Source organism: Gallus gallus, chromosome 2 (assembly GCF_016699485.2).
Source record: "Gallus gallus isolate bGalGal1 chromosome 2, bGalGal1.mat.broiler.GRCg7b, whole genome shotgun sequence".
Classification (NCBI taxonomy): Eukaryota; Metazoa; Chordata; class Aves; order Galliformes; family Phasianidae; genus Gallus; species Gallus gallus.
The window spans coordinates 143,194,576-143,221,967 of NC_052533.1; the positions used below are offsets into that span (position 1 = coordinate 143,194,576).

A 27,392-nucleotide genomic window follows, 5' to 3' on the forward strand; every position below is an offset into this window, starting at 1 on the left:
TTTGACTTCAGTGCTCTAAATATTTCCAAATGGGTTTGATCTCCCTATCATCTTACACAAGAACAGGTGTTTCAGCTCAATCCTACTAAAACTCATTGAATTCCCCATTACTATTGCTTCATCCAGCTTGTGAAAGCCTTGCTGAAGGCCCTGTTTCAGCAACATCAACAGCTTGTAGGAGATCTAATGGAAGACAAAACTTAGCTCTTACTACCTGATTTCTTTCAGACATTAGGAAGTCCAGTTTTCCACTTGGCAGTCCCAGTTCTATAAAAGTCTTTACCAGCCGTAGATCTGCACTGTTACCTAGAAACAAATGACACTTTATAAGATGTAATTTGACAGAAAAAAATAACTGAGACTTAATTTAATATGTTTATCTTCTAATAGACCTTTGCACCAGGAAACTCTTGCTAAGTGCTGCCATGACAGCTCACCACAGCATAGGATCATGCCTTGAAGCAGTGGGAGAGCAAGAACATTGGGGTTGGTGATTCATGATCCTTGAGGTCCCTTCCAACCCAGGCCATTCTGTGATTCTGTGATCTGTGCAAGAAGGGCTGGACCTCACCTCCTGCTTTTGCCACTGCATGAGCTGTACAAATAGTGTGGAGGACAGGGCAAAGACTGAGATCAGGATAACTCAGTCCCCTATTTTCTGAACAGTGTAGGTAAAATAAGGGGTCACAAAAAGGTGGATATTAGCCCCTTCCAATTTGCACCAAGTGGTAACACCAGGTGCACCACAGATCTTCTGGGGTTCTTTGGGTATAAGGATGGGTAATCACATGCAGAATAGCCTGCCTCTCTGTACTTGCAATTAGACTTGGTTCTGAAATGTGGTCTTATAAGATTTTGGAAGATGACCAACACCCCCCAACTTCACACTAGACAAATTCTGAGGCACTCTGAACTATTTTGCTGGAAAAGGATGTACTTCTTATGAGAAACACATTACTGCCATTGGGATATTGAATAACAAACAGTGCTTGCAGGGAGAGTTTCACACTTTTCTGAGGCTAGGTCCCTCCTTCTCTGTGGTCTCAAGATTAACACCTTCACCTAGCCCACTGAAACCAGTAACTTTAAGAAAAGTTTCAACTTTAATGTATCCATTTTCTGCTTAGAAAGCATCTATTCAAAATATTCCATGCCAGCCTTCTACTGCAGTGATTATTGACTATTCTTCAGTATTCTAAAGCCAGAAAAAATCTTTCCTACAACATTGGTATGCTTTGTTAAATAATGCTTTCATCCTGGTAGCATATTGCTAAACAACCAGATATCTCCAAAAAGACACGAAGAGTTACTGTAATGTACTCATACTGTACTGATGTAATTTGGTGCAGTATTCTGCCTAAATAAAACAAAAACAAACAAACAAAAAAATATGCTGCAGTACTCATTTGTTAAATACTTAATATTTCTCCTAGACTCTTTATTATAATAACATAAAAACTAAACTCTAAGATAAATGTTTTCCTTAGACTCTGTTCTTTCACACTTCTTGTAGATCTGCCTTTTTCACTGTTGCTTAACCAGAATGACTCTTACACACAGCTGTTCCTCCTGGTCTTACCATCCAATCCATGGACACAGACAACCAGGTGAATTCCGTCTTCCAAATTTTCTTCCTCTTCCTCTGGTGGAAAATATGGGATATCAGAAGCTAGTACAGATAAGTCACTGTACAGAAATCCTTCAATCTTCATTTCTTTTTTAAACTTTTCTTTGGCCTGATAAAAACTGGAGAATACATTAATTAATCACAGTAGAACTGAGTACTCAACAGCCAATCCTCAAAATAGAAATGAGAAGGTTCTATTCTGAATGGGAGAAACCAGGATGTGGGGAAGATAATAGGCTACAAAAGAGGAAGGGAAAAAGAGAATCTTTTCTCCAGGTACCCTGAATGTCCATTCTCCCATTCTCCAATTTCAGAAACTGAAGCTAAAGCTCTACAACCCAGATGTGATCCCCTTTCATAGCTTAGTTAATCAGTAAAATTAAGCAGAAGAGAAAAACAAGCTATGACACAGCAATTATATAGGATCAGTGCTCAGGTCTGGGTAACTGTGACTTCATAATGGAGGGCAAAATCTTAAAGACTATATACACACCCAAATCCCACTCATTTCCATGAGGTTTAAGGACCTAACTTCTCTGAAGATCTTGGGTATCTCTGTGTTTCTGTGTCTCCTGTCTACTTAGATTATTTATTATGTATAAATCATATGTTTATTTGGATTACTTAGACTGTAATTTCTCAGGTAGCAACTGTCTCTGAATACAAGTTTTCATTATCACAGAATCATTAAGGTTGGAAAAGACCTCTAAGATCACCTAGTCAAACTGGCCACCTGCCACCAATACTGATCACTAGACCGTGTCCATAAGTATTACATCAACTTTTTCTTTAAATACTCTACTGTCTCCCTTGCCAACCTGTTCCAATACCTCACCATGCTTTCTGAGAAAAAATTTGTCCCAGTATCTGACCTGAACCTCCCCTGGTACAACTTGAGCCCATTACCTTTGTCCTATTGCTGTTTCCTGAGAGAAAAGGCTGACCCCCACCTTGCCACAACCCACTTCCACATTAGGGCTCTGAACTGTTTCAAGGTGTCATGACATGACAGCAACACTGATTAACTAATCAGACATTCTTACTTCAGCATTCTTTCATTGGCGTCTTCATCCACATCATTTGAATGAGAAGAAACAACTCCAAAAGAGCCCAGAGGCTGGCGTGTGATGGGAAATGCAGCCTGCTTTGCAGAGAAGCCAACCATCGCAGGGGTCTCTTTGAGCACAGAAGAAAAGGGAAGACATGTGGCCGTGCAAGAGACAGAGAGGTTAACTACATCAACAGCCTTTCTGCTTTCCAGTGCTACCCCATCCATTGTAACCGAGTGAAACCCAGTGCCGTTAGCTACGAGTTTCTGCTCTTGGTTGTCAAGTTCCTGAGGATATTTGTCCTGGCAGGATTCTGCAGCAGGATCTGCTGGAGCAGGTGAGTCATTGAGCTCAATTTCCTGTAACCCTTGCATTTCTGTATACACCAGCAAGCTGTCATCTGCAAGAAAGTTATTGCATTCTCTTTGCACTGAGCCAAATTCTGTTGAAGTCTCTGAAGGATCTGAAACAGGATTACAAATATGTGGTACCAGCTTTATGCTTTGTGAGAAACTGTCCTCTCCTGTTTTTCTCACACTGATGTACAAGTCCTGTTCTATTTTCAAGCTGTCCAGTTTAGATGTATCCTTTGGATCTGTAATGTACTTATCAAACTCGTCTATACTTTTGTCCAAGTAATTATTAGCCCTTGGTGTTTTTAAGCTGCACCCATCATTGCTCTCCAGTGATTGACCTTCAGAGTCATTATCTCTGAGAGGATTACATGCAGATGGTTTTGTACATTCCAAACTACAGTAAGTCTCTGAGAAATCTTCCTTTGCCTCCTCCCTTTGTAGCTCTATGTTGCCATTACTGTCTTCGGCAGAGGGTTTGGAAGGTCCTCTTGGTTCTAGTTGCTCACTTTCAGTGGTGAGCTGACACACAGAAAAATCTGTCATTAATTGCCCATCTCCATTCTCTCTTTCCCTGCAGCTTTTTAAATATCCTCCTGAGTCTCCTGAGGTTGCTTCAGTATGTTTGGATATGTCCACCTCCTCCACAGGCTCCTCTGGGCTACTGATCTGAGGAGCTGAGACAGATTTGGTCAGTTTGGTAAGCTCCACTACTCTTTCTTCTTCCTCAAAGGGTAAAGAGCTAATGGATGTGAGAGATGCTTGTATCCCGCTGGGCAGGCTGGTATTGCTTTCTGTGTGCCCACCCTCCAGGGAATTCCGGTGGATGGCATGTCTCCTTACCAAGTGGTGCAGGATCTCTCGATCACTGGGCAGCTCCAGAGCCCGGCTCCGAGCATCAGACCACGCCACTGAACTTGGTTCGCTTTCGATGCCTGAATCTGATATAATAGAGGAGGATCTCTTTATGACCCCTGACATCAGGGTAAATTCTTCACACTCCTCAGTTCGTTGCTCCTTTGCAAACAACTTCACCTCCAAGCTGTGGGAGGGCAAAGCTTTTAAAACAGGATGCAGAGGCTTGCTATCTGGTTCTGGTGTTCTTTCAAGCCTGGTGAATTCACTCAGTGCAGGCTCAGAACTGAAATTATTCTCAAGATGACCAGATTCAGATGTTTTATGTATTTCAGTCCTGCTTTCCAAGCCATCAGTTCCACATGCCCCGCACTCAAGCTGAGCACTGACAATCAACATGGGCTCACTTCTGTGGGGACCCTTATTGCTAGATTTCTTCTCTTCAGAGGTAATACCCACTGAATGCCTACTGTCTTTTAATAAAACTTCCTTGCATGTTTTAGACTCCTCTGACACACATTCTGTATTGCTTAGCTCTGAGACAGAAGTAGTTTCCTTACTTGAAACACAAATGTTTTCAGGTTTCCTTTGGCCTTCTTTGTTCACTGTACATACCTGAGAATTGGAGTGCTGGTTTAAACCCTTTGCTGCTAAAGCAGCACCTTCGGTATCACTATACAAGCAAGGATTCCCGTTTATCCTGTCTGTGTGTATTAGCAAAGTACCTTTACCAAAGTCTCCTTTCATTTCTACAGTGGCATCATTTGATGCAAGATTTTCCTTCTCATCTATTACATCAATTTGAGTATTGGCAGGAACCTCAAAATCTGGGAAAGTATCCAAATTCTGATCTGAAAGAAAGAAAAAAAAAAGAATTTGTATCTGCAACTTCCATTCAACACAACATACTACCCAATTTTGATGTGGGACTTGAAAAAGTGATTGTAAGGCCTAGAAAAGTATGTACATTTATGCTAAATAAATTATCTCTACATTAGAAATATATTACAAATGCAAATGCCAGAGTTCATTTAACTGGAATTATAATCAGTAAACAAGTTAAAATTAGGCCAAAAAAAGACATGTTTTATTGATATTATCTAAACTGCTAGTTTCTAGCACTGATAAATGAACCAGAACTGGCACTTTACATTCCTACTGTTGTACCACATAATATGTAGTGTAGATCTTGCTTGTGAATCAGCTTATTACATAGTTTAACAGCTAAAATATTAGTAATTATCACTGTCAAAAATTAGGCAGTTTGATAGCTCTGGAAGAGTAGAAATTCTGAATAACAAGTCGTATTTACTGGACCATGGTCACTTATGGTATTAATATATATTACCTCTGCTAATCTTAATAGTTGGTTAAAAAGAAAAAGGAAGCAAAGACTACTACAAGGTTGTACTTCATCATTGCAGAACTAAATATTTGCTTAATGAAAAATCTGATTTAGATACTCTAGGGGAAATTATTTTTTAAATAAGCAATGCTGCCTTTCGGGGACAGTGTTGGTCTTCGCAGAAATTGTGAGGTTTTTTGTTCTGACTTTTCTTAACACTAGATGTCACTCTGGGTATGAAATTTGTTGTACTGCTTGTTACTGCAACAAAAATCCGATTTTTTTTTCTTTCTGGATTTTGCCTCCAGCCCTTTCAACTAAACTTTGTGTTAAAACATGAAGTTACAGTAAATAATGTAAAGTTCAATACCAGAAAAAATAGATGATTTCATCTCTATTTTGTAGGGGATTACACTCTCATCCAAGACAGAGCCAGTCCAAGATAGTGAGATCAAATACATTGGGCTAGGGAAGGTAACCTCCTCAGTTTCGGCTGTCTCATGAAGCTGTACTCAGGGTGCTTCACTCACCTTTGCAAGGCAAATCCATGTACCTATCTTCAAAAATAACAGGAAGCGTGTTCCAGTCCCCATCGATCTCTAGGCATTCTGCTGGCAGTGGGGGCATGCTGGTGAAGTACTCTGAATTACGAATTTCTGTAGAAATCTGTGCATGACTTTGGATCCTGGCAGCAAAATGCAAAAGAAATTGAGTGTTTGAGTGGTTACTGTGCTGTTTCTCAGTCACTCCTGCAAGCCAGGCAGCAAAGGCAGATGTGTAGGCAGTTAATAGTAGTGCCTTTCAATTGATATCATTGAGGGCTATAAGCTTTTTAGAATGGATAGGCAAGGTAAGAAGGGTAGAAGGGTTGCCTTCCGTATTAAGAAGTGGATAGACTGTGAGGAGATCCCTCTGAAAAACAGTCAGGAACAGGTTGAGAGCCTGTGGGTTAAGATTAGGGATGGGACCAATAAAGGACAGCTGGTGATCAGGATCTACTACAGGCAACCTGATCAAGGGGACCCTGTTGACAAGGTCTTCTTGCTTCGGCTGCAAGAAGTGTAGTGCTCACAGGCTCTCATCCTGATGGGGAATTACAACCACTCAGGTATCTACTGGGAAAACAACACAGTGAGCTGCAAGCGATCCAGGAGACTCCTGGAGCCTATTGATGATAACTTTCTGGTTTGGGTATTAGACAGAATGACCAATGAGACGTGAAGTGTTACTGGACCTGGTGCTCACCAATGCAGAGGGGATAGTTAAAGGCATTAAGGCTGGAGGCAGCTTGAGCTTGAGCAACCATGCCCTGGCTGAGTTTGTGATCTTGAGGAATGTGGGTCATGCAAAGAGTGGAGTTAGGACCACATCTTGGCAGTTTTTCAGGTTATCAATGGTAGGAGGCAGGTAATCACCATGTGCTAGTTAACTAGAAGAAACATTCTTCATATGTTATGAAGAATTACTCAGACAACAGATTTGTAATTCAGTTGATTTGTAATTCAGTTGATCTGTCCTCATGCCAGAATGGAAAATTCCTATAACCAGACCAAAAAAAAAAAAAAAGTGCCAACCATCATATTGGCTTCATCTTCAGAACATAATTGTTGTTGACCATCATTGTTCTCACCAGATATTTTTTCTTCAGAGATAAGCAAGTCAGTGGTTGCCAAAACATGACTCAGGCAAAAGTCACAAACATCTAAATGCTCGTTCTTGTTTGTATCAATACCTGGGTATTTGGAATTCAGACTTAGCACCATAATGAAGTTCTCATTGACACTAATAAATAGCACCAGCATTTAAACCAAAGGTGATTTGTAAAAATTGTAAAGAAAACTTTCTTTGAGACAGTCTCTGGCACAAGAAGAATGAATCATTAATACCAATATTTTCCTCTGTAAAGTACTGGGAGACTGTGTCAACCGCCATCCTGTGTGATATCCTATCCAGTTGAAATGATATTTCTTGTTGTATCTGAGTAGTAAAATACTGTCATGCATGTTGGTGCGTGGCCTAACACAGGTCAGGCTGGACGGGGCCCTGAGAAACCTGATGTATCTGTTGGTGTCCCTGTCCATTGCAGGGGATTTGGACTAGATGGTCTTTAAAAATCTCTTCCAACTCAAATAATTGTATGATTCTGTGATTCTAGGGACTTAGAACCACCGTATGGAAGGCAAAAATGAGGTTCTTGTCCGGTAACAAGAAAGACAGAATTGGAGGAAAAGTATGTTCATATTTGAAGTGTTTGTACAGTGGCTGGCACACAGAGAGCTGACCTCATCTGGAGCCTCTCTGAACCCAATTAAAACTCCCTGCTGGCAGCCCCACTAGTAATAATACTCTGGCAGCTTTTCTGCCAGAGTATTATTCTGCTTTTCTAATTGCACCACATAGCCCAACCAAAAGGAAAACAGGATTCTGCCATGAAGCCTGTATAGACCAAATTAATGAAATTTACTGCAACTGGCCAATATTTAGCATTTGCTAAATATTTTACTTTTTGTACTCTCTTACCTTGATAGTCACTGAGGATAAATGATGCTTATGGGTTAGCTCTGTGGTTGTCTGGAGAAATAAAAGCACTTCATGCGGTCAGGCTTCCCTCTGTGCAGGGTTGTGTTTGCTTAGATGGGGCCGTGAGTGATATTTGCCCTAAGAACAGGGTCCTGACATGGGGCTTTTCTTAAACACACCTTACTTAAAACATGACTTTGTGAGGACTAAGTGAGCATAGCTGGGCCCTTGCAGCCATGACTCTGCTCTAATGTGGCAGAAAAAGGTAGCCTTGTATAACAAATTCACTAATGAAGCCACAGACCTTTCCACCAGCACCAAATAGGCCTTAATGTTCTTAGTGACAGCTCTGAGAAAGTCATGCTCTTCTGTGCTCTTGGTTGGCAACAAATGTCTCACTTAAGCCCTATCATCATGACAGGATTGGCCATCATAGCCTTTTAGCCACTTCTGAAGGACAGGTTTCTGTTCCGGTAATGCTGTGGTCCTGCAGATATCATCTGGACATACCCTCATTATTTTAAAATTCAAATCTGCAGAGATTTCCTTGAACTCTGCCTTCAGGGGTTGAGTCATGAGCATTACCCATGCTATACACTTGGGTTTATAGGCAGTAAGAAGTGTCAGGCAGAAGGGAATAATGATCTTGTTCATGTTTCATAGCATATTCTTGCAAATGCAGCCCAGTGCAACATTTATTTATTTTCCCAGACTGTTTTGCACTGTTGATTCTTGGTTGGACTAGATGAGGTCTTTTCCAACCTTGATGATTCTATGATTCTTAATTAATTAATTGCCACCCCTGAGCTCACATCACTCCTACACATCTTCCAGCTAATGTAGTGGTTGTCTTCATTTGGTGCCGCATCCAGTGAATGCTCACATCTCTGCATAGACCATATAATAAATCAAGGTTCTGCAGTTATAGATCTTCGCTGCTATGGAAAGTTGGGGCACACTAAATATCTAAATAAGTCTATGAATGCCTACACCCAAAAATGTTATATGAAAGAGTAGAAAACAAACTCATAAATGTTAATTTTTTGTTACTTTTCAACAGTTATCTCCTATTAAGATTTCCATTACTAGATCTTGTAGAAGAAGTTTATGAATTTAATTGAACAAAGACATCAAAGATGTTTCTCTCTGCCCTGATATTGGTGGTGTTGTTGGAGATGAGCTCTGAAGATACATGCACCCAACTGGGAAATAACTAGAGAAAGAGGATCTCCTACATCCTATGGCTAGAATGCTCTTGCTACAGCGTTTTAGTCATTCCCTGAATCTGAAAGTAATGTGAGAGAGGGACTAAGAAAAAGAACTCTTTTATAGGAGTTATGAGAATTTTAGAAGTAGTCATCACTGAGGTGTCATCTTACTTTTGACATTGCTTTCAATGGATTTACTATATGGAGCTAGAATAGACCTAGTGTCTTCTCTCAAAACAGCCCCCTCCCCCCCGTATTTTAACCTATATCAGTGGCAGGAGAGATTCAATTGGTTACTTACAGGCCTTCCTGGAACGTCAGCACAGCAAGTTTATTGTGTTCAGTGTAGAAGAAGGCTTCTGAGAACCTCCTTACCTGGGGAAGAAACACAGAAGTTAAACCTAAAATCTGAAGAAAGGTGCCAAATGGAATTAAGCTAAAAGCAGAGCAATGACTGTCAGGACTAGATTCCTTAATATATTTCATTTGCTTTCCACCTCTCTGGTGACAGAAAGAAAATAGAGAGCTCATCTCTGCTTCACTTTCCCAGTGTAGTACAAAGCAGTTAGTGCTGTTGCGTATTTTGCTGGAAGAACTGTCCCTTGACAGTAAACCAAGATTTTCTTTTGTTTATCTTCCCACCACTTCCCTTAAAGTGTGAAATTTAACATTTTTCTCCGTAATATTAAAATGAGGTAGACTTCTTCCTCTCCCACTGTGCAAATCTTAGAAGCAGTGGAGTGAGTTAATAAATTAGAACAATTCAAAATTGAACATCTTTTCTATGGAAACAGTCACAATTCCCAAGACATTAAAGGAAGTTTTACACATCATCCCAGAAGAGAATAAGCCCTACCATGGTAGAAACATATCAGCCTATGTCACAATACATACAAATGAGAGCTCTTCAGACCTCTACAAGGACAGTAGATCTGCTTAGATAATTAATTAAAAAAATAGTCACAGACCTGAAGATCTGGCAGAGGACAGAGTGCAAAATAAGCTATAAAAAATTCAATGTTGCTGTCTGATCTGGAATAAGTTTTGAGTTTCAGTCAATCCATCATAACGTGCAAAGTAATGAACTGTTGAACTGCAGCCCATACATTACTATGAACATCTGTAAGAGAAACCTCTATTGTGCTGTCAGAGAATGGCAGTGAAAACCACCTCATAGCATCTCAGCATATCACTAAATCCCAGCCATATGTCAACAAATGGCTTTTCTAATAAAAGAAGGACTAACACCCTTTAAAAATACTGCATCTTTTTATCTGGAGCTCTCAAACTGTTCTTCATAACTGGGAAAGTATTACTGCATGGCATACATGGAGAGAAACTGAATTATGTGAGGATACATAATTTGCCACAGGTCATGCAAGCAGTTGGCATCCATTGATACTGAAGTCCACCTTGCTGGAGCTGGGGGCCTATCAAGTTGTATTCTTTGGCTGATGAGGCTATCCTGGACCTCTCAAAATGAAGGGAGACTGAGCCAAAATAATGAGAGCAGTCTCAACATTGTTCACATCTTCCTGAATTTTATGTCTCCCTTTTGCAGGCATTCACATTCTCTCAGCTCCATTGACCGGACCTCCAATAATAACTTTACCAAGTACCAGTATGTAAGCTGGAATGCTAACACCTACACTCTCTAGACATCTAAAGCAAAACAAGATGAATCCTATCAATCATTTTCTGTATGCTCCTAATCTAATGATTAGATCAGGCTCTGAGCTCAGCCCAGCTGAAGTGATGAAAGTGATGCACAGTCAATAACCAAAAAAGTCCTCGTGGAAGGCACAGCACTTGCTGACTAATCAGGTATGTAGATCTGACAAAGTCAGTTCAAAAAGCAATCATTTTTGTGCCTTCTTTATTACCAGAATCCAATTTCCACATGAAGAGTATTAATATTTCATTTTGTGAAACTCACTAGGAGAAAGGCAATAGCTAGCTGCATATATGTGGCTTAGTGAAGACAGCATTCCTTATGGCATAATTTCGTGCTTTGAGAAAGAAGCTGAAAGAAGCTCATCTTTCGGTTATTTGTCATTGTGGTGTCTGTGCCTTTTAAAACATGTTTATGACTGCTGGATAAGTAACCAGTATGGGACATCTCTACCTCTTTCCACCCACCTCATGTTCCATGCTGGATTTTGGTGTTGAGAGTACACTCATTTAATACAGGATTATGTGTACCATACTATCAACATCTTTCCAGTATTCCAAAAATTGAAATCTGTAATTTTAAATCCTCTTCTCTACTCTTTATCCTACTCAATTCATCTCTCTTAAATATCAACAAAGGCATTAGAGGAAGAGAAATATCTGTCCACATACATCATTAATGTTATTCAGGAGGTTACCATTACAGAACTTGCTTTTAACTTCCTAACATTACCCTTAGCATATGATGCTCTTGAGTCAGATAAGCTGTAACTTCTGGATGGAGTGTTGCCACCTCCAGGAACTGGGTCCACAGGGCCAGGAGGTGGGAGCAAAGCCAGGCAAGGTCCTTGCTTATCTGTTCTGCTATCTTCTCTGGATTGCTCAACAGCTACAGAGAAGAAAGGGCTTTTTGAGAACAAGACAGTGGCAGGATAGAAAATCAGTTAGCATGTTAGATGAAGTCCTTTTAGAAACAACAACAAAGTTCTCCTGATTTAGAATTATTACTAAAGCACTGTTTTACCCAAAATCATGCCAGTGAAACTTTTGCTCTTTAAAGAATCATACATTTTGGTGCAAAAAAAAAACAAAACCCTAGTTATACAACCGGAGAGAAAAAAGATTAAGATGATCGTGGGATTGGAGCATCTCTCCTCTGGGGAAGGGCTGAGAGAGCTGGTACTGTTCAGCTTGTGGAAGAGGAGGCTCTCGGGATCTCATCAATGTCTTTTAATATCTGAATGGAGAGTGCAGAGAGGACAGAGACAGGCTTTTGTCAGTGGTGCCCAGTGCCAGAACAAGAGGTACTGGGCACAAACTGGAACACATGAGTTTCCCTCTGACCATCAGGAAGCACTTCTGTACTGTGTGGGTGATGGAGCACTAGTACAGATGGTCCATAGAGCCTGTAGAGCCTTATCCTTGGAGATCTTCAAAAGATGCTTTGACAAGATCCTGGTCACCCTGCTCTGGGTGTCTGTGCTTGTGCAGGGGTTGGGTCAGATGGATCCAGAGAGACCTTCAAAACACATCCATTCACTGATTATGTGAGGTGGGAATAGCCTCAATCTTTACATAAACTTTACAGTAGATGTAGTAAATGGGGAAGAAAAAAAAAAACACACAACAAAGAAAGCAGATTCCAAACTACCCACCAGATGGTGCTGAAAGCTCTGAAATAATAAACCAAAGACAGTAAGACGGACAGACTGACAGGAAGGAAGGAAGGGAGGAAGGGAGGAAGGGAGGGAGGGAGGGAGGTAGGGAGGGAGGGAGGAAGGAAGGAAGGAAGGAAGGAAGGAAGGAAGGAAGGAAGGAAGGAAGGAAGGAAGGGAGGGAGGGAGGGAGGGAGGGAGGGAGGGAGGAAGGAAGGAAGGAAGGAAGGAAGGAAGGAAGGAAGGAAGGAAGGAAGGAAGGAAGGAAGGAAGGAAGGAAGGAAGAAGAAGGAACTGTGCCCAAAATACACAATGCAAACAGACATCCCAGAGTGTGCTGTTTCTTCTGGTTGGATGGGGCCCTTGGAGCTCTCAACTGCATTTCTGCACTGAACCCAGGGAGTGCAGGTCAGCAGCACAGTCCCTGCATACTGATCTCCCTTGTCTGACATCTTCTTTAACATCAGACAGACTGAGTTGGTACAAAGGGCCTATCTGCTTCCATGAAACAGGTAATACTTCCATGTACATTATAGAAATGGAATTCACTTTCCTGGCCAAGTCTTTTTACTTTTCGGTTGTTGTTGTTTGTTAGAATTTTAGTCTAGCTGGAAGCCTATTTTTTTCACACTGTTTACTATGCAGTTAATTTCCAGACTGGTGACGCTGCAAACAAAGTCATGATTAAAAGCCAACTGCATGAGAGAAGAATAAAAATATGCATGAGTGAGTAATAAGCACCGATATTATCATAGTTTGAGTTGTTTGGGTGCTATTTGGTCTTAATAATTTGTCAAAAATGGGACAAGTTCCAGTATCCATTCAGGTACAAGGGACATCAGGGAATGCTGTCAGACAGATGACACTCTCTATACATCACTCTTTTCAGAGTCAAGTCATTTCTTCATTTCTGTACTCAATTTTATATGCTGTATGTCAATCTTTTTTTCATATTTACTTCTTTTTTTTATTTTTTGTTTGAAATTTAGCCAGTAAGCTACCTCTTACATCAAAGATTGAAAGAACAATCTTCGAAGAAGTTTTATTATTAATGTGATACATACTAGCACCAGGTGTATGATGGCTTATTTTCTAGTTTACTGATTCTTAGTCTATTGTACAGGAAGGAAGGAAGGAAGGAAGGAAGGAAGGAAGGAAGGAAGGAAGGAAGGAAGGAAGGAAGGAAGGAAGGAAGGAAAAAGAAATCAAGTGAGAAGAGAGAAAACAGAAAGAGAAAGAGAAAAGAGGAAGAGAGGATGAGAGGAAGAGAGGAAGAGAGGAGAGAGAAGGAAGGCACTATGTACATTTAGTTCTGAGAGTTTTGCTGCCCAGCCGGGCAGTAGCCTAGCAATCCTAGCAATGCAGGTCAATTCTCAAGGACTCAGTCCCTCATTGCCCATGAGTTAAAATGGTCAGTAAATACAATTCTGTCTATTCTGTTCATGTACGTTGTGCTGTGTAGTCTGGTTTTAACAATACTGTTAGTCAAAACAAATTTAGAGAACATTTTGGAGAAGTCATTATGTTTGACTGTTTAAAAATCTTTTTCAAAATTAAAAAAACATGGGACTTCCATGTTTTCCTGATTTGAATAGCTACCGTGTCCTTGGATTAAATACAAAGCAGGGCAAAATTCACCTTCTTCTCTTCTTTTGTTTTTATTCAAATTTAAAAATGAACCAGACTCTGGTAACACGAAGGTAATGGGAAACTAACCCCACAGGCTTCCTTCTGTATGGTTTTAATAGCATTTTCTTTCTTTAAAAATGGCTGTCCTTCATACTTTCTGCTGAAGAGAAATGGTTTCAGTTCACATTTTCCTAGAGGCAAAATACTCAGAAAGCTTTGCCAATACTCTTCTGAAAACTACACAGAGGTTCACATGACTTCTGCACTTACATTGTGGAGATGGTCAATGCTATTCCTGTGTCCCAATGACATTGTACAATGCTTCTGTCTTATTAGTCTCTGAAAATTCAGTCCTTAACTATCAAAAGCCATGATTTTGGGATGCTAATGCCAACATTTTTAATGGTATACATGAAAACCATAGTAAAGTTTTTATGTCACTCTAGATAAACAGCTGTTCTAGCTATTGTGTTTTCCTATCTGTTACCCAGAAATTTCAAAAAACTGTCTGGCTTATAAATATGGCCATGCAAAGCCAGTCAATATGAGAACAGGAATTGGACAGGAATTAGAAAATACAGAGAAATTAGACATGGCATTTTCTGATGTATGCCAAGCCAATATGAAATCTGTTGGACTTACTGGTCCTAAGGAGACTCTAGATTATGTTGTCAGACCGCCAATACCCTTAAGGCTTCCAAATTTCTACAATCCAGTTGAGCTGAGTCCCAAAACTTACATTTCTCTAAATTTAGATGAAATCAAATTTCTTTCTAATAATCCAACTTCTGATTTGAAATTAAGAAATCTGCTATTTCAGTCCTTTTTTTTTTTTTTTTTTTTTTTTTACATATGGCTAAAAAACATTGTCTCAGCAAATACACTTGCAGTTTGATTTTGTTTCAGCTCCATTAATTGTTATTTTGTCATTCCTTCCTATGCCTTCTTCCTGCTAATAAACTGAGCAAATCAAAATTATTAAATCTCTGATTATAAAACACTTTCCCCAGTGACCAACTGACATTTGCATTTCTTGCTCCCTTGATGACTGCCTGTGTCTCATTTGAAATCAAAACAGCAGAAGTTCAAGACAGTAATTCAGTTACTGCTGTGTCAAAATCACTTTTTTCTTCCCACGAGCTTCCTTAGACGTTTAGGTGTTTTTATTTGAAAAAAATGTGGCTGCACAATCGCCAAGGGGTATTCTCTCCTGTCAGCACAAAAGTTGTAATTTCAACCAACCCCAAATGAAATTTTGTGAATACTACTGACATTCTGGCTAGGCTCACTGAAGGACGCTGAAGCATCCAGCTGGTGAATTGTTAAAAGTAACAGAAACATCATGTAAGTGAATAATCAAAATTATGTGAAATTATTGGTGGAAAAGAAACATCCAGCAACTTTCTTCTGGCACCAAATTACCTTTCTTCCTACTCTAATACATGATTGTGCTGTCTCAGTGCACTTAAAAATAGACGTGAAAAAAAGCACCGACTGATTCTGTTAAAGACAATACCTGCAGCTCTGCACAGAACTGAGATAATGTATCTTCCACAGGTAGTTCCTCTAGAGAAAAAAAAAAAAAAGAAAAAAAGAAAAAAAGAAAAAAAAGATCAGATTTAAGAATAGTAGATACAAAATGTTAATGCTGTACTCTTTGTTCACACAGTAAATAAGACATTCTTTGTCAGTGGACAAGTTTCAAGTTGGACAAGTTCACGCACAATACACCTTGTACTTGTAGGGGTACAGGTACAACTTCTGCTTGTGTGACCTAGAAAACTAAGCCTGTAGATGTTCTGAAAGGTTGACACAGTATAGAATTTGGCTTTTTATTGTCTCTCTCTTAATAGAAATTTCCTTACTAGCTTTTGAAATTTATCAGTATATACAAACATCTGAAGGGAGGCTGCAAAGAGCTGGAATCTTTTCAGTGATGCCCAGTGGCAATAGGCATAAAACAGAACTCAGGATGTTCCCCCAGTCACAAGGAAGAACCTCTGTACTGTGCAAGTGACAGAGCCCTGGCACAGGTTGCCCAGAGGCTGTGGAATCTCCTCCCTGGAGATCATCAAAAGCCACCTGGACGTGGTCCAGGGCACCCTGCTCTGAGTGTCCCTGCTTGAGCAGGGGTTGAACAAATGGACACAGAGGTCACTTCCAACCTAAACCATTCAGTCATTCCATGATTTATGGCCATCTGCTCAACTAAATGCAATGTTGTCTTACCATTGAAACATCTGATCAAATGATGTATAATAAATGGTTCTCCATATCATGTTACACAAGGCCATGTAACATAAGTCCTACACATCTGACTGGTAATAGATGAGCATCTCTGTATTACCCTGTGCAGAGTGAAGAACTTTGCCTAGAGCGTGAAGCATTGCTTTGATGTAGTCCTGAGAGCATATCCAGCATAGGGATACTCCACATTAAATGCACAACAAACTATATAGAAGGGGAGGATATATATTGATTCTACAACTCCTGTAGCTAGATTTTGTGATGTGGAACTTTCCAATAGCATGCATGAAAAAAAAACATTAAAACTAATTCCCTTCCCAATCCCGAGTGACTTTTCTCAAATAGTACTACAGACTGAGATCTCTCTTTAGCTTGCAAAATGTGAGAAACAATAATTTCCACTTTTAATGTCTTAACTAGACTATTAAATTTTTAATATACTATTCAGAGGGCTAAGGAAAAAAAAAAGAATTAAGAAAGTCCACAGAGCAGATTTATAGTCTTGTATTTATCTTAGCTATCTTTGGAAACCTATGATGAGATTAATCTCACCAAATATAAATGTTTAAAACTGAATGAGTCATTTACATTCTAGTGGTCAGTAGAGAAAAATGAGCAAGTATAAGGTGCTGTTCATGTCATCCTAAGGTAGAAAGCACTATTTGATAATACATTTTATAGTCTTAAATGAGCCTGTTTCTCCCTAGTGCCTGTAAGGACAGTCTGGGCAACTGTCTCACACAAAAACAAACTTGATATCCATCATACTGGGTAGATTCTATACCCCATGATTTGCTAGGCTTTGCTACTGGCCTCAGAAGTCTGTCTTTAAAATCAAATCCTCAGTAGATGTTCAGGCTGTGAATAAAATGATGCAAATAGTGCTCTGCTCAAGCATCTAGAAAGGGTATTTGCGTTTAGCAAATTTGCATGTATTACAACAAGTACATTTGCAAATTAAGTGCTTTCTTCAGTACTAGAAGTCATTTGAAAACCAAGTCAGTTGTATTCAGAAAGCCAATATGTGCTTATCTGAGTCTGTTCTTCAGTTGTGGTCAACCAAACATAACTGCCAGTTCCACTTCTATAAGCCTCTTCGGGTAAAACATAAATCATCTAAAAATGTGCCTGATAACCAAGATGCCTGAAGTACAGGTTTTGCTGCATGTTGGCTTCTGTTTGACAGCTCATAAGTTGCAAATAAGAATGCTGTAACTTTTTTTTTCCTGTAGCTGAATGGAATAAGACAGTATGTGCTCTCCCCACTCCACAAGTTGCAGGGCATTTTGAGTGAAAATATATATCAAGGAATAAGACATGAAGTGGAAAATAGAAGCTATCAAGCCCATAAGTCTGTACGACATAATGTGTTTCATTTGAAAGTGCTTGTAGTATCTACACAGTGAAAAAAGAATTTTTTTCCCTCTCTTTTAAAATCTGTTAACTAATGCAATCAATACTCTTAATGTAATTATCTCTGCTATATAACAATCTGACTATGTATACAGACATACGAAGTCACAAAAACAGATGAGACACATTCCTTGAATTCAAAGAAACAGTTGGGAGAGCAGGAATTAGTCAGAGATGCTCCTTATTTTCATAGGAGCTCACACTATCATTACAGGCATGACTAAATGCAAATAACAGAGCTCTGTCCCACCAATCCAACCAGCGCTTCCACATCGGACTCAAATAGCCTGATCAGACAAAAATGGTTTTGCCTAAAAGTAGAAAATCTATTAAATGAATTAGAAGGAAGAGCAGGATCATTTTAAAGAGCAAGATGTAATTATGCTATTGACAGAAAATCAATGTATTGCAAAGTATGAGGGAGGGAGTGTGTTTCAGAAGCATTCATATCAACTTTCCAATTTGTGTTTTCAGTTTAAAATACTGTTGAGCAAAATTTCTAGTCTTCCCCAGACCTCATGATGATTCAGAATGGGAAGTTAGAGCAAGTGAGTCAAATTATCATTCAAAGGTATGTATTCTGAGAAAAATATCAGAACATTTTTACCTCTCTACTCATCAGGCCACGTTCAGTTGGTGATGAAAGGATATTCATACACTAGAAAACAGTAGTCTGGCAGTACTGTGCCAAAATAAACACTAATCAGAAAATAGGTAGGAAAATTCTCTAAAATCTTCAAATGTATCAAGAATTTTGCTACTGAAATTTGTATTGAAAACACAGCAGTGGATTTTGTTCCATGATTTAAAATGTCTTACCCAACTTCATCTGTGGTAAATCAGGAACCTCCTTCATTATGAGGCTATAGTACACATGAAGTCCTCTTTGAGCATTCAGGAGTAGAAGACAGAGGTCCTTATGCCATTTATATGCATGTTGCATGCAGTTTTCAGATGGGACATAAAAACTTCCCTATATAACAAAAATATCAGGAAAAGAAGAGAAAAATACAGAGATTAAAATTCCTGCTCTCCATTCATCTTAGAGGTTTCCATAAAAATCTTTTTCTGAGCAGCTTTTTATTTCTAATCAAGCATTTGGCACTCAGACCTACCTCCTAATCAGCTAACTATCTAGGCATATGTTTACAATACTATCTCATTCTTTGTGCATGCTCTTCCCAAACCATATCAAAACTAGTAGGTCCCAGAAATATACTAAATGAACATGGTCCTATGTACTAAAACGTTCAGTCCAAATGCTCCAACATATCAGTCTGGCTCTGCTTTTCACCCATATCCCACTGTGGAACAAACATATTCCTGCAGAGCAGATAGTGTAAGCAATGGCGCATCTTTTGCTACAGGATAATCATGGCCTGGGTTGAAAAGGACTTTAATGATCACCTAGTTTCAACCCCCCTGCCATGGGCAGGGGTGCCAACCACTAGACCAGGCTGCCCAGAGCCACATCCAGCCTGGCCTTGAATGCCTCCAGGGATGGGGCATTCACAACTTCTCTGGACAACCTGTGCCAGTGCATCACCACTCGCTGAGTGATAATGGATAGAGAGAACTAAAAGCAAGACTACATTTAAATTCCTTTTTCCTCATATTGTCTTAAGCCCTTCTGTGAAGTTTGAAGCTTGATGTCATTGTGGCATAGAATCATAGAATCATAGAACCATTTGAGTTGGAAGTGATCTCTAAATGTTATCTAGTCCAACAACCATGCTTTGTTATGAATATTAGTAAAAAAAAAAATGCTGATGGTAATGCTATTCTGTCTACTAATGAAAGTCATTCTGTCCTACAGGATAAACAGATTATGATCTCTCTTGTGGGAAGAGATGTCAGTGGACCGACTGCAGCAAAGTTATACAAAATTTTTCACAAGCTTCCTTACTCTTTGAACATAAGCTGAGTTTGCATAAAGGCAACATATATCAAAGTTTTCATTTCTGTCAAAAACAATTGGAGAAATAATGTAAATTTGAAATTTGCAAGGCTCAGATGTAAAATAAAACTGGTTCTTAAACTGTGCTTTTGTGTCAAGGATTTCATGGAAAGTTGTAAGAAATATGGCGACAATTGTCAGTAACAGCTCATATTTCCTAGGTCTCTGTAGGCAGTGCATTTTACAGTTTCCAGCCAGATTATGGACCTGTCATCCTCTTTCAATTGCTCCTAATAGTGTAGCAGAAAGATGTGTTACAGCTTGCAATCAGTGATCATAGGTGGTTCTTGTTCCAACGCAAGGGAGTAATTTATATGCTTTGCACAAGAAGCAAGGATTATGAAGACAAAGAAAGAAAGCCACCATGGTACTCTATCCTTGAACTTTATGAAACATTAGGTAAATTGAGTATATATCTAGATCTGCAGCAGATGAGTTGCACAAAGGCATAAGTTAGGATGCTCCCACTAACGTATGGCTATGGAGAAGCAAGAACAATTTGCACATTATTCGACAACTGATCACTAATGGAGTAAGAATATCATTCCTACACCCTGGTTAGGTACTAACTGCCTTTTTGGACACTGAGTATTAGTAGTTACTAAGCCAATGACCTCAACAGTCATTTCCCAGAAGAACAGTGAAGACTCACCAACCACATGCCAGGGAACCTCCCATGCTGTTCTACCTTTGAGTCCCCAAGTAAACCTGCATTTCATGGGTCTTAACTTAAGCTGGGATGCATTTCTCAACTTTCTTGTGCAAATCATCAAGGTATTAAATAGCATTCTGTGGTAGACACAATGGGGACTTCTCAGCTTGACCCACAAAGAGCTGGTGATGACTGTCTGTATTGGTTGTTCCTGGAAGGTATCAAAACCCTGAACTTCATTATGTATCTAAATTTTACTCTTGCTATGAAAAATAGAAAAAAATAAAATTGCATAAACAAATGCTGCTGGGATTAATAGAAAATCTGCGATTGATATACAATGTCACAAAAATATCCTGTTCCATAATCCATTGCTGATTTTTTAAGTAAAAATTGCTCTGGCATTTAAGTACTGTACTGACAAGCAGAAGGAAAAATGTGAGGTAATTTCATAGTTCATGTCAATACTGTAATACAGTATTATTGAACAAGGCTGAATTTTAATATGTCTATTTGGAATCTTTCTTGGCATAAATTGTTATTTAAAACTAAAAGTAAAAAATAATAGGAAAATGCATCTCCATGTGGGCTCCAAAATGTGTGATTTAAAGATGCTGAAAATCCTCATCGGTTTATTCTTCCTTAAGTGCATTAGTGTTTGTCTAATATCCATATAGTGCTGAATAAAGAAAATTTCTTAGAAATTGAATAGTTTAGGTTATAGAGTGTAGGAGTTTAGGAGAATATACTTTGCAAAGATTTACATAGTGCTAAAACACAAAATGGCAAATAATTATTATTCAAGATAGTTTACATTATGTGTAACGGGATGCCGTCCAAAGGGACTTGGACAAGCTTGAAAAGTGGGCCCACAAGAACCTAACCATATTCAACAAGGTCACGTGCACAGTGTTGGACTTGGGTTGGGGCAATTCCAGGTATATATACAGGCTGGGAGAGGAATTCCATGAGAGCAGCCCTGCAGAGAAGGAAGAACTGGGGGTTTTGATGGACAAAAAGCTGGACATGAGCCAGCAGTGTGCACTTGCAGCCTAGAAGGCCAACAGAATCCTGGGCTGCATCAACAGAGAGGTGGCAGCAGGGATAGGGAAGGAATTGTTCCCCTCTACTCTGTTCTTGTGAAGACCCATCTGGAGTACTGTGCCCAGGCCTGGGGCCCCCAGCAAAAAAAGGAAGTGGAGTTGTTGGAGTGGGTCCACAAAGATGCTCAGAGTGCTAAAGCACTTCTCCTATGAAGTAGGAGGGAGTTGGGGTTATTCATCCTCTTGAAAAGAAGGCTGTGGGAAGGACTTACTGCAGCCTTCCAGTAGTTAACGGGAGCTTGTAAACAGGAGGGAGACCAACTTTACACGGACAGTTAGTGATGGGGCAAGGAAGTATGGTTTCAAGTACAAGAAGGGAGATTTAGATTAGATATTAGGAGGAAACGTTTTACTCTCAGAGTGGTGAGACACTGGCACAGGTTGCCCAGAGTAGCTTTGGATACCTCATGCCTGGAGGTGTTCAAGGCCGGGTTGGATGGAGCCCTGTGCATCCTGATCTGGTGGGGGGCAATCCTGTCCATGGCAGGGGTTTGGAACTAGATCATCTTTAAGGTCCCTTCCAACCTAAGCCATTCTATGATTTTATGATCCTAATTTGAAATATCATTTTGTCAAGGTGGGAAGTCAGAGTGACGGAAAAAAAGACATCAAGTTCCAAATCCCTGGTCCTTCAGTGACAGTAAGGAATTACTGCCTTCAGAAGACTGCTTCTTTGGAAAGTTGTTGCACACACACAGGCAGAGCAGGACATAAGAAAGATTATTAAACCCACCTCCGGGACAGTTTAGTTAATGTGAGCTAAGGTCTGTGCATCCTTGTCTGCTGGGGATCCAAGCACAGTAGGCATCTGCCAGACAAGGCCATTATAAACTACTGTAGCTTAATCAACCTATCCATCACTGTTCAGTAATCTGAGAAATGTCAAGAAATGCCCTCCTTTGGGATGGTCTGAAGACTGCATACCTTCCACAGTCTTACTTTTAATTGCTTTTTCTACTGCACTGTTTTAGTGGTTGCTGTTTTCTAGGTTATACCCTAGCTTCACGCTACAATACTAACAAATCAAGCTTAGTAGCAATCATGGAACATGGCGTTCTAATGAAAAAGAGTACCGAAAAGATAGAATCCAGAAAAAACACTGTCCACGACCCATTAAACAACTACAAAGTGCTCAGAAATCTGTGCTCCTTGAATCAGGACAGATATCTTTTACTCCAAAGGATTTACTTCTGGTTAAGACACAACTCATGTTAAAACAAGTTTACATAGTGAAGCTGACAATCCAAGCTTGCCCAAGGCATACTGACTGTCTGGGCTTGTAAAATCCACCGTGAAATTACATTAGCTTCCTTGGTAAGAACATTTTGAGTAAATTCCTTTGGACTATGTCAATTTACTCTCGTTAGTTTGTAAGTAAGAACAGATTTTTCTATGCTAGTTCAAAATGTATCTGTACTGCTTTCCTTTTCCATGAACCTCTGTGCAATAGAAAAATATTTCTGGTTTTTGTTCTTATCTACTTCTGAAAAGTTTGTGAGCAAATGAATGCCTTAGAAATCTTCACTTAAAGACTTACCACCTAAATATACTCCAACAGCAGTGATGGAGGGTGATCCAGAAGCTACTAGTATTGACACCAGAGAAAAGTACAACTTCTGTTGTGCCAACAGCATCAGAGACAAAATATACTATGAAAGCCATAAAATGATAGAAAAGCAGACAGAAATGGGCAGTCAGGAAAACAATGCAAAGAACTGCAAATAATGCCAATAATTGCAGAGTGCAATCATTGGTTTAAGAGTTAGTTCTTCTGTGGTGTTTGAGAAACATCAGTTGTATTGATCCCAAATGAAAGTAAGAATAAAGATGTCCCATTAGCTGCCAACATCTATCTGATAAACCCTCACCTTGAGAACTGTGTGCAGTTTTGGGCACCATGATGTAAGAAGGGCATAAAACTAAGAGAGAGAGAGAGTCAAAGGAAAAACTATGAAGAAGCTATGGAGAAGGATCTAGAGGGCAAAGTGTGTGACAAGCAGCTTTGTTGTTGACAAGACATTGTTTGGTTTGTTCAACCTTCAGTTGAATTTGGCCATGTTCTGCAAAATCAGATCCTGACATTGCATACTGTGTTTTGTTCATCTGTCCTTCAAAATTTCTTCTAGTGTTTACTCAGCCAAAGAAAACAGCCTAAAAACTCAACAACCTCAAAACAAAACAAAACAAAAAACATTCCTGACAATATCCCTGATAAATAGATTTAAATAAATCACCCTTTAAAATGAATGTGTCCTGTGTAATGTTCTTTTTAGGGAATAGATTTCTCCTATAATTACAGTGTATTACTTTATAAATGTACTTTACAACAAGAGAAAGGAAAATTACTTGAGAAAAACAAACACAAATTAAATAAGGTTCATGCCAATTCATTATTCTAATGCAAAGAACAATTTGTGAGTAACCACTTGCAGTGTACCAAATCCATCTAATATCAAAAGGCACCAATTTGATTTTATGCTCTGTTATACACAGTTACTGGTATTTGTTTTGTATCAAAGTAATTTCACAAGCTATGTAAACTGTGTGAAACATTCCACGATAGCACTAAGACTATTAGAAAATTAGACTAAGACTATAAGTAAATCACACTCTTTACAGTTAACCGAATTCAAAACAGCATTTTGTAATTCAGATTCAAATTCAACTGCTTGTCAATTCTAAGATACTAAGAAACTACTGAACACTAAATAGATGAGTTTGGCATTTCCAATCGTTTTTCATTAGCAGACAGTATTATCTTCTAGTGAAGATCTAGATATCTGCTTGGAACAGAGCAACAAAGGTCAGCATCTCAAGATGAATGCAGTCTCTGAGAGCATGGTGTCTGCCCATTCATCTGCATGCCTGCATTTGTCACCTAACATATTAATTTTGGTATAGCTTCAAAACCAGTGAGATTTTGCATATTTACCACGGAGAATGCTTTTCATGATAGGAGTTCTTCTGTGAGATGGTAGTTGGAAACAAAATGATAGTTACTAAGTTTTAATCCTAGAGAAAGAATTAAAAGATTATTTCTGGTAATAAGAGATATGACCGAAGCATAGTGGAAAAAGCACACTCTTTCACATGTACAGGAAAACATATGACAAAGAAAGACATTGATATTTTATTATAAATTAAAAAATTAAACAACAACAACAAAAAAATTATTCTGATCTTCCCTTCTCTCCCTCTCCATCAACGAATTCTTGCTGGAAAACCAATAGGTTGGATGGGACCTTTGGTAACCTGATGTAGTTGGTGGCAACTCTCCCCACAGCAGGGATTTGGAGCTTGATAATCTTTGATGTCACTTCTAAACCAAGCCATTCTATGATTCTATGATGTTTCACTACTCAAAACTCTTAAAATAAAAATAAAATCACTGTACTGTATTTACTTTTGACTTACATGACACTAGCAACACTAATCCAAAAGTGTCGATAATGGGAAATAGCTGTTAATACATTATTGACAATATATGAAAGCATTAATGCTTTGCCTTTCATTGAATCTGTTACGAAAGAAAATGCTAGTTGGTATTTCATAATAGAACATACAATTTGGCATTTATTTTAATACTTAATAGTTAGGGTTATTTTTCCCAAACCACTGGGATGACAGTGGAAAAATTGCTTAAGACTGCATTTAATGATAATTAACACTTTGTAGAAAAAATAGCATGAAGATAATATTTGACTTAAAACCATTGAAAAATAAAAACCATCAGTCTTGAAGATGAGGCATTATCTGAACAGGCAGAAGAGAATTATCCTGATAGGCTCTAATTGTCTTGTCTTGGGGTTTCAATACTAAAATATATTGTTAAAATACACAAGTTGTATTTTCTAAATTAAGAATGGCTGAGAAAATAAATGGCTGAGAAAGACAAATTGGCCAATACAGTGTTTGATGATAGAACAATTTCCATCTAAAAATATCCATCTAGAAAAAGAAAATGTGTCAAAGGCCTTATGGGTTTCCATTAAAGTTTTTTCTAAGAGAAAATTTGGTAAAACTCTGTCAGGATTTCAAACGTCTAATTTGGACACCTTCAGAACAAAACATTTTGATTTCTTCAATTCAAATAATGTCTCAGATTTTTTTTATTTTTTCTTTTGTCAGGTTCATACTCAGACAGCAGAATATTATACATTTTAAAAGTCCAAATCAAAGCAAACTTTTATTCCATTTTCAGGTGTCTTGGTTTGGTTTGGGTTGTGTGTTGTTTTCCTTTCCAAATTTTACATCTAGAGGACATTTCACAGCTTTTGAATTATGTTTCAATAGAAACTAAGCAAAAGTCTGAAGTCTCCTTAGCCTGTCTCCTATCTATTTCACATATCACCTTGAAAAGTGAACCTCTCCAAGACCTCAAAGGTCAAGTTACCTCTTAACATATCAATAGCAGTGTCTACTACCACAATGGCTCTTCATGGGAAAGGAAACTAAAAAGGCTTCAAAATCTTAACAAAATTCTGCTGATGATGGATAAGGAAAAAAATTGTTTCCTTCACCTGAGCTCTAAGGTTATACATCACTATAGGGAAAATTAAAGCCATAAAAATATTTCTTTAGCAGTAAATTAAACACTAGAGAAGACATCTCACAAAAGCTAGAGCAGGTGTCTGACGGGAGACATACTTCTTCCAAGATGAGCACTGAATCATCTGGGACAAGAAAAGTCATATGCTTTCCTTTCCCTCTATTAGATGCGTGAATGAAAATGACACATAGTAATCCATAACTTCATCTCATAGTAGTTAAGAGTCTTGTTTAGAGGATAGTCACAAAGTACTCTGAGGTGCCTGTTGGCCAAGAGGTGGTACAGCAATACTGACAAATTACTGGGGGACAAAATACTGACAAAATACTGGGGGAAAAAGCAGTGGTTGATTTTTCAAACTGTCATAATACATTATCCAGAAAAAAAAAAAATTAAATCTCAGCTAGACAGACATCAGTCTGAATATATAAAAAGCTGACTTTCATATGTAATTAAAAATATATATATTCTTAAATTTACACAAACACATACACACACGATGTAAATTCAGAGCTCCTAAACCAAATAACACAGTGGAGACATCAAAAAAAGACTTCAGTGCGTTGCCCTTTCTGATTAAATAGAGTCCACGCTGCTTATCCGCAGATAAGGAAAGAAATCCACTCCTGTTGCTGTGATCAAACAAGGACCCCTGAGCTGAAGAACTGCCTTGTTATAACACATCACTGCAGGCAGCAGGCATAAAACCAGTCAGGCTCCAAAATGAAACTTGTTAGCAATTTTTTTTTTGTTTCTCTCACACATTATGTACACATTCACACATACAGGGGGTACTGTTCAGTAGTGTTATGAAATTGCACCACTAGAAATTGCATTAAAGACAATAGAAAGTACAAAAAATGTTTTGATTCAACTTTGACAAACAGCAATAGGGAGGGACATGAACAGCTGCTGCCCCAGGTACAGTAGAGAGAGCTTTATGTCATGTACTCATGCACTCTAGCAGCTGGTGGAAGAATTTTGCTCTTTGCGCCACTGCTATGTACTGACAGATTCTAAATGAATGAATAAAAGATAGTACTCAAATATTTTATAGTGATTATTATTTGCTAAATATGAAGTGCATCAAAAATAAATCAGTAGCATTTTTTTCCATTTTACACTTGAGGAAAATAATCCTCAGAAAGATCATCTCTTTCCAGGTGCAAGCAAAGAGAGAGAACTGTAGGGTGTCCTGAGTTTCCATAGTTGTTTTGGGTTTTTTTTTTTCATCTCAAGGAGTATGAATGCTTCAGATATCATGAGTTGTAGTCTTCACCCAGATATAAGTGTTGCTCCAAGAAGGATGCATTTGTTTGGGCCTCGTGTGTCCCTGGGAATCCTTTCAGAGAAAGAAAAAACTGCAACTGAAGGAACCCAAGATGGGAGTGAAGATGTTTGTATGGAAATGGACGTCCCACCTTGTGCTGTCCTCCCAGTGCCCCCTGCAGGAGCGTATGGCAAGGCTGTATGACAGTCAACTGACAACACTTTGCAGAGCATCTCTTTGCTGGGGACATACAGCTCTGCACTGCCAAGGTTCACAGGAACCAGATTGA

The 27,392-nt window shown here is 38.9% G+C and overlaps 1 protein-coding gene across 3 annotated transcripts in view; it reads right to left on the bottom strand.

Annotated features, from left to right (window-relative positions):
• Positions 1-27,392, bottom strand: part of FAM135B (family with sequence similarity 135 member B) — a 191,028-nt gene that overhangs the window by 16,521 nt on the left and 147,115 nt on the right. For all 3 annotated transcript variants that reach the window (XM_025148187.3, XM_040695874.2, XM_040695875.2), the window contains exons 8-15: positions 18,392-18,545; positions 15,429-15,478; positions 11,362-11,517; positions 9,259-9,332; positions 5,760-5,914; positions 2,671-4,735; positions 1,580-1,746; positions 215-306 (exon numbers count right to left, since the gene is read on the bottom strand). In XM_025148187.3, the coding sequence (XP_025003955.1) occupies positions 215-306; positions 1,580-1,746; positions 2,671-4,735; positions 5,760-5,914; positions 9,259-9,332; positions 11,362-11,517; positions 15,429-15,478; positions 18,392-18,545 (2,913 nt within the window). The remainder of the gene's footprint in view (positions 1-214; positions 307-1,579; positions 1,747-2,670; positions 4,736-5,759; positions 5,915-9,258; positions 9,333-11,361; positions 11,518-15,428; positions 15,479-18,391; positions 18,546-27,392) is intronic.